The sequence below is a fragment of the Panthera onca genome, chromosome E2, assembly GCF_046562875.1.
Source record: "Panthera onca isolate mPanOnc1 chromosome E2, mPanOnc1 haplotype 2, whole genome shotgun sequence".
NCBI classification, from domain to species: domain Eukaryota; kingdom Metazoa; phylum Chordata; class Mammalia; order Carnivora; family Felidae; genus Panthera; species Panthera onca.
Genome location: NC_138353.1, coordinates 44,109,466 through 44,117,829, shown reverse-complemented (window position 1 = coordinate 44,117,829; position 8,364 = coordinate 44,109,466). Strand labels below are relative to the sequence as shown.

General features: G+C 43.2%; 1 protein-coding gene across 1 annotated transcript in view; it reads right to left on the bottom strand.

Moving 5' to 3' along the window:
• Positions 1 to 1,632: 1,632 nt before the first annotated feature.
• TANGO6 (transport and golgi organization 6 homolog) overlaps positions 1,633 to 8,364 on the bottom strand; it is a 193,116-nt gene continuing 186,384 nt past the window's right edge. Inside the window, exon 18 of the mRNA XM_060650333.3 lies at positions 1,633 to 3,779. Coding sequence (XP_060506316.2) covers positions 3,603 to 3,779 — 177 coding nt within the window. The 3' untranslated portion in view covers positions 1,633 to 3,602. The remainder of the gene's footprint in view (positions 3,780 to 8,364) is intronic.

Here is an 8,364-nt window from a genome sequence, read left to right as displayed (position 1 = left end):
TATGTGTGTGGAGGGATGGTAAGGAGCAAAGTGAAGGTTAGGAGACTTCCGATTAAAGAAGAGAGGACTTGTAGAAGGGCAAGTGCTGAGGAGGAAGAGACACATAACAGAGAGGGAAACTCTCCAGAGTTCTGGGAAGTCTAATCTGAGCAAGCAGTATATGCTAGAGCAGCAGGCCTGGGGTCTGGCTGCAGCCAGGGCTCTGGGCCCCTGCATGTCTCTTGCTACAGGGCCATCCTCTGTAAGCCGAGGTGCTGTGTGAACAGTAGGCCTGGAAAGAGTTGGAAGAAACCAGGAAGGAAAAGGAGGGGGAGAAGGCAGGACAGGGCCAAGTAAGAGACCCCATGAGTGATCCAGGTGATCACTGGGCAGACTGCTGGGTAGTGGAAGGGACCAAAGGTGAGAGGCTAAGAGAAGTTCAGTGGGATGGATAAGGAAGCAGACTGGAAGGGCAGCAGAGGGAAGACAGCCTGGGAGGAAGGGCAGAGGTGGGAGGCAAGCCTGAGGCAAGTTGCTATTACATATTCCATAGAACCAGACATGCCTCCCAGGCCCTGTGCAGGGAGGCCCCGGGACTGCTGCTGCCATCTGCCCTGGAGTTCTGTTCTGTGCCTCTTTCTTTTTTCTTTCTTTCTTTCTTTCTTTCTTTCTTTCTTTCTTTCTTTCTTTCTTTCTCCTTTCTTCCTTCCTTCCTTCCTTCCTTCTTTCTTTTTTTCTTTCTCTCTTTCTTCTTTTCTTTACTTTTCTTTCAGTTTTGTATTTTTATTATCCTAAAGCTCTTTTCTTTTTTTTCTTTTAGTTTATTTATTTTTTCAGTAATCTATATACCCAATGTGGGGCTCAAACTTCTGGCCCTGAGATCAAGAATCTCATGCTTCTTTGACTGAGTCAGCCAGGCGTCTCTATGCTAAAGTTCTTAATTCTTGGGGCACCTGGGTGGCTCGTTCAGTTAAGCATCTAATTTTGACTCAGGTCATGATGTCGCAGTTTGTGGGTTGAAGGCCTACGTTGGGCTCTGTGCTGACAGCTCAGAGCCTAAGCCTGCTTCAGATTCTGTATCTCCCTCTCTCTCTGCCCCTCCCCTGCTCATGCTCAGTCTCCATCTCTCTCTCTCAAAAAATAAATAAAACGTTTAAAAAATTTTAAAATAAATAGGGGCGCCTGGGTGGCGCAGTCGGTTAAGCGTCCGACTTCAGCCAGGTCACGATCTCGCGGTCCGTGAGTTCGAGCCCTGCGTCAGGCTCTGGGCTGATGGCTCGGAGCCTGGAGCCTGTTTCCGATTCTGTGTCTCCCTCTCTCTCTGCCCCTCCCCCGTTCATGCTCTGTCTCTCTCTGTCCCAAAAATAAATAAAAAACGTTGAAAAATAAATAAATAAATAAATAAAGTTCTTAATTCTCATGTTCCTTCCCAAGGGCAGATGGAGATTATATATATTATATAATATATTATTTAATATATAATTAATTATACATAATTGATCTATAATTATATTATATACTATATTGTTTATATATTTTAAATATTATATAATATGTAATATAATATTATTTTATATAATATATGAAATAATATTATATAACATTATATAATATATATTATGGACATAAAATAATTATATATATATATTTGGAAATTTTTAATATTTGGTCATGTTTAGGAGGGTTACATTACAGTGTCTTTCCCTTGAATTTGGTAACAAGGTCAGAAAAAGTCACTCTCTGAAATGGAATCCATCAAAATCAATAAAGAACAGATGCTTTTAGCTACTTGCCAAATAATTCAAATTAAGAGGCAATTTATAAATGGAGATACAGGGACTAGAATGCTTGGTGAGACACTCCTTAGGAGTTCAGGTTTTGAGACTAGAGTTTCTCAGTCTAATCAAGGTGATCAGTTAGGATATATCTTCAGAACTGGAACGCATTTAATGCAAATGAAGTTGTAAGTGAATTCAATCATCTAACATATCCAATCTGATGATCTGAAGTAGGTTGTATGGAGTGTGGTTCAAGGAAGGCCAAGAAACAAGAATTTTTAGGATATATCCAGCTGGTTCAAAGGAGATTGTTCTCTGGTTTCAAACCCCAATCCTGATTCTCCAGACATCCTAATTTGGAGAATGGAGACAAATCCAGCTACACTAGCTGAATGGAAATATTCCCTAAAAGCATCTAATTGCCTTTGTTCTAATTCTTTGCTTACTAAGCTAACTCGTGATCCACATCTAACTGTAAGACAGCCTCTGTAAAGGAATGCGTGCCACAAAGGTTCTAAGCTAAGAACCACATCTGTAATCCTGCTGGAGAGAAATGTCCTGTTAATTGGCAAATGGGCACGCTCATACACGGTGCCTTCAGTCACCTAAGAGTTTTGGGAAATTGTGTTTTGGTTGCCCTAGGCCTGATTACCCCAGAGAGTGGAGATAAAATCCTGTACCTAGCCCCGAAAGCTGAGGACTGGTCCAGGAGCTCTGGGTTAGCCTTGCTGAGGTGTTGACAACAGGGAGGGCTCATCCGAAACACTCAGCCAATCTCTCCTTTTTCTCTTCTCTTTTAGCTGCAATCAAAATTCAGTGGCCGAAATACATAAATAAAGAGGAGCCCACAGTGCTATATCTGATAGGATTTCAATAAACCTTGCTTCAGGTCACCAATATGCTACACGCTTTCCAGCACACATTTAATTAACCCATTGTCTAAGCATTCCTTCCTGAAGGAGCAGAGCGACCAAACGCTATATATAAACTCTCTCATCTGAGATGTTTATGGCTCTCTTCTATAATCAGGGCCCTTTCATGCAAATAGCAGCAGGGGGAGCTAAGAAAATGGCCCGGGAGGACAAACACAGGGCTACTCTTCATCTCTGGAAGATTCAACAAGCTTGACTCTCTTCTCTGGAGTGCAAATCCTCCTCAGTGACACAGCTTTTCATCCCAATAGCCGAAGACCAGATTCAGACCTATTATTCTTTCCAGCCAAAATAATTTTATTCCATTTTGCATGTTTTGATAACAGTTTCCTTCCCCTCCCTACCTCCAACTGCATCTCTATACTCTGATAAGCCTCTTGAGTAGCCAAGGATGAGTAGCTCTGGCTGCTCTTCATTATCACAAGGAAGAACAATCTCACTATGAAAGAATGTCAAGATATATGACACATGTGCCACTCAGGAGGGTGGTCAACCTCTTCTGTTCAAGTCACAATAAGAGAATGGTCAATTAATCAAATTCTACCAGTTGTGTTAAAAATGTACTTCCATCGAATTATATATATATATATATGTATATATATATATATATATATATATATATATATATTTCCATCAAGTAGACTTCCTTCTCTAAATGCTCCAGGCCAGTGAAAAATGTGCAGATAAATGAGATTTGTAATCTTTTGTCTTCTAATGACACATGCTTCAGGCTGGATGCAGGATGCTAAATAGATGCTTTAGGAAGGTCAGCCTGAAGGCACAAATGACCAGATACATAAAGCCATCCAGGGTCAGCCATATTGCCAGCACCAAAGAGGCAGTGGGGCCACCTGCTGGAAGGACTGGGCACCGCTCTTGGTCCTCTACCTCCTTGATGTCCTTAGAGCCAGGTCTAGGGCAGGACCACAATCTTTTTCTCCAGCTTCTGTGGTGGGAAAAGGAAGTTTCTCATGATCTCATCCAGCTCTTCAAGGGCCAGCTGGGCGTGGAGCTTGGCCACATCATCGGGCTCCAAACGCACCACGTGTTTCAGCAGGTGGTAGAGATCCTTAAGGACATCCCTCAGCACCTGTATGAGAGAGACAGTGTCATGACTATCTGTCTACTGTTCCAAAATTGCTCACAAAGACCTATTTGCCTTCTCCTGAGAAGTTCTGTGAGAAAACTTGCAGGCTCCCTTAAGAAGATAGTGCATGGCCTTCTCAGATGGAAGGAGGAGCAGCTGTACTGAGATAGGCTTCCTCTGGGGTTTCTCATGACCCCTGACACCTCACTACACTGGCCTTGGGGGCTGCTACTCCCCAATATCTCCAGGCCAAAGTATAGATCCCAGACCCCTTCCTTCGGTCCCAAAGCATAGCAAAAACCTTAGAACCACAGACAGGGAATAGTGCCCAGACATGGTTACTCCTAGAGCACAATTACCAGCATCTTCCTCTCTAGCTCCCACAAAGCCCTCTGCTGACACCCATCTGCAGACATCTATCATATGAAACCCAGAAGGCTCTCTCTTCAACAAGCATGCCTTTCCTTGCCACTACTTTAAAACTTTTCTACCACAGGGGCACCTGGGTGGCCCAGTTGGTCAAGCACCCGACTTCGGCTCAAGTCATGATCTCTCGTTTGTGGGTTTGAGCCCCTTGTCAGGCTCTGTGCTGACAGCTCAGGGCCTGGAGCCTGTTTTAGATTCTGTTGTCTCCCTCAATCCCTGCTCCTCCCCTGCTTGCATGCTCTCACACACATTCTCTCTCTCTCTCTCTCTCTCTCTCTCTCTCAAAAATAAATAAACATTAAAAAAAATTTTCCACCACAGTTCCATCTCCATGCCGTTCCTCAAGTCACTATAATTTGGTTTTCAATTGCAACCCTGTAACAGGAGACGAGAGGGCTGTGTAGACAGAGCCACACCCAGTCCTCACGTCCCATGTTCTCATCTTATGCTCTGACACGGAATTGGGAGGGTGCCAACGCACCTACTCCCAGGAGCTCCTAATTTCCTTCAAAATCTTCCTGGCTTTGCAGTTAGAGCTTCTAGAAAGAAACAGGTTTCAGGGGTGCATGGGTTGCTCAATCAGTTCAGTGTCCCACTCTTGATTTCAGCTCAGTTCATGATCCTAGGGTTGTGGGATCAAGCCCATGTCCGGCTCCATGCTGAGGGTGAAGCCTGCTTGAGATTCTCTCTCTCTTTCCCTCTGCCCCTAAGAGGCCTTAGGGATCAAGTGGTCAAACTAGGGGACTGAAGACACTAGGTCACAGGGGGGGTCACATGACTTGTCTGCGACTACTTGTGAAATTACTTCTGGTCTGGGCTCAGTGCCTCAAAAGCTACTATTTTTGGATCACGTACTGTACTAGGTATTTTTCATATATTATCTAATTTTTATGCTGGTCATATAAAGGAAAGTTATTAGCCTCGTTTTACAGATGAGAACATAGAAGATTAGAGGGGTAAGTAACCTCCCAAGATTACTCAGCTAAAAAAAATGGTGGAGCCAGATTCGAAACATCCAGAACCTGTGTTCTTATTTATTTTTACTGAAAGGTAAGGGGCACCTGGGTGGCTCAGTCAGTTAAGAGCCCGACTTCAGCTTAGGTCATGATCTCACAGTCCATGGGTTTGAGGCTGGCATCAGGCTCTGTGCTGATAGCTCAGAGCCTGGAGCCTGCTTTGGATTCAGTGTCACCCTTTCTCTCTGCCCCTCCCCTATTCACACTCTGTCTCTCTCTCTCTCTCTCTCAAAAAAAATAAATAAATAAATAAATAAACTTTAAGAAAAAAAAAGAAAAGGTAATACAATACAAAAAATTATGTATGAAAAATATTAGCCTCTCTTGTACTCCAGACTCTTAGTTTTCTTTCTCAGAGACTATCATACTTAATTCTGAGAAATGTGCTAGGTGTTTACAAGCATATATGTTTCCCCCCTCCATTCATTCATTCATTCATTATTTATTGAGAGACAGCAAGACAGAGCATGAGTGGGGGAGGAGCAGGGAGAAAGAGGGAGACAAAGAATCTGAAGTAGGCTCCAGGCTCTGAGCTGTCAGCACAGAGACCAACGTGGGGCTCAAACCCACGGACCATGAGATCATGACCTGAGCTGAAGTTGGGCACTTAACTGACGGAGCCATCCAGGTCCTTCTCCCCATTCCTTTTGAAAAGCACAGAATTATATTCTACACTGTTATGTGCCATGATACCTGGTGACTTAATATACTTTGAAGATCTTTTGTATAATTGGCTGTATAGGATGAATGTCAGACAACTTATTTATACACACTCCCAATTAAACTCATTTAAAAAACTCTTTTGCTATTACAAATGTTGATGCAATACTCTGCTACTTAAGTCTTTGCAGACATGAACAAGTATATTTATAGGACAAATATCTAGAAATGGAATCTCTGGGTCAAGAGTTCATGCACACATAAAATTTTGATAGATGTGGCCAGAGAGGTTGCAACAACCTACATTTTTACCTAACACTGTGAAAATACCTGTTTCCCCATATTCTCCTCAGTGCTATGTACTGTAAACTCTTATCTTTGCTAATCCAGTAAGTGAAAAATAGTATCATGGTGTTTCAAAATTGCATCTTTTTTTTTTTAATTTTTAAAATGTTTATTCATTTTTGAGAAAGAGACAGAGTGTGAGCAGGGGAGCAGAGAGAGAGAGGGAGACACAGAATCTGAAGCAGGCTCCAGGCTCTGAGCTGTCAGCACAGAGCCCGACGTGGGGCTTGAACCCACAGACCGCGAGATCATTACCTGAGCCGAACTCGGGCCCTTAACTACTGAGCCACCCAAGTATACTCATGCCTATACTTCAGTTTGTAACTCGTATCACAACTATAGCTTAAATATTTATTGTGTAATTAAAAGTACGTTTTCCTCACTAGATCACATATACTACTGACACTGAGGCCATATCTTGCCTTGTTCATTCTGGTGAAGTCCCAATGCCTCATACAGTGACTGTCATGTGGCAGATACCTAAAAGATTTATGAATGAAAGAAGGCATGTATGCATGCTACTCCTGGCCAGTTTCTCACTTGGTAAAAACTAAAAATTTTAAGAATATCTATTGAAATGATGCCAGACAACCAGGCTCGCTTCATGGCTGTGTGATCTGTGCAGTCACAGCAGGTCCCCCAATCAACAGGGCCACATGCTTGGTTCAATGATCTCCTTTTGTTGTCCTACAATTCTTTTTTATTTTTTAAGTTTATTTATTTATTTTGAGAGAGAAAGACGGAGAGCAAGTGGGCACTAGCAGGGGCAGGGGGTGGGAGAGAGGGAGAGAGGGAGAGAGGGAGAGAGGGAGAGAGGGAGAGAGAGAATCCCAAGCAGGCTCCATGCTGTCCGTGCAGCACCCAAAGCAGGGCTCAATTTCATGAACCATGAGATCCTGACCTGAGCTGAGATCAAGAGTCAGACACCTAACCAACTGAGCCACCCAGGTGCCCCTAAAATTCTTTCTTTCACCATTCTTTTACAATTTATTATTATTATTATTATTATTATTATTATTATTGAGAAAGAGAGAGCATGGGGGCGGGAGGATAGGGGCAGAGCGAAAGAGATAGAGTATCTTAAGCAGGCTCTGTGCTCAGTGTGGTGCCTGACGCAGGGCTCAATCCCACAACCACGGGATCATGACCTGAGCTGAAATCAAGAGTCGGACACTCAACCGAGTCACCCAGGCGCCCCTATTGTCTTAAAATTCTTAATTTTCTCTTTGACTTTGTGTTTTGAAAGCGAAGTACAATGGGACAGAGGAGCCTCAGTGTGAGCAGATGAGATATGTCCCACATGTGTGTCCACCATTCTTTGCCAGTGCGTTCTGTCCACAGCATCGGCCATGCCCCTTGAGCACAGAATTCCGATGGACCCACAATGTGTGGGGGTTCAACAAGACTTGAAGCCAGTAAAAGGGCAGCATGCTTGTCACGATGGTGACTGAGCAAATGGAGGCACTAACAGCCCTGAGAGGCCACACTTCCCTGATGAATCAGAACTTGCTTCAAACACAGAAAGAAGGCAATGGTTTTCTAAGACACCTGGATGAGTCAGATACCCTACTACACCCTTCGTGTTGCTTTTCTGTTTTAGCCAACCATTTGCTCTGAAAATGATGACAATACACAATTCTTGTTCCTTTCAGTCCCTTCTTATTCATCAGTAGACTGAAGTTAAAGAGTGCTGGCAGCATGCGCACGAATCAAGAAGTGAGACAAAAGCAGTTGAGTTAGTTTTGTGCAAAGGTTCCACTGTTCTAAGAAGGAAACACATATGCGTGCACAAGCCACAGAATACAATTCGTGTAATTTTGGTGATTCTACATATGAGTTAAATGGTCTTATAGTTGCATTTAAAACTGGCATTGCACAATATAAGGAGCTACTGCAAACTTTGTGCTAGTAAGCTCACATTCAAAATTTCCTCTACTTAGAACAGCATTAGTGGCAAATCATACACACGTGACAAGTCGAAGGAGCGAAAGACTGTGAAAGAAAGGAAACAACCTTATATTTACATATCATTAATGGCATGTTTTCCTCATTTCTTTGAATCAGGGACACCACATTCTCATTTTCACTGGGCGCCACATATTACGCAGTGGGCCCTGCAGACAACTCTCGGAGCTCTTTGC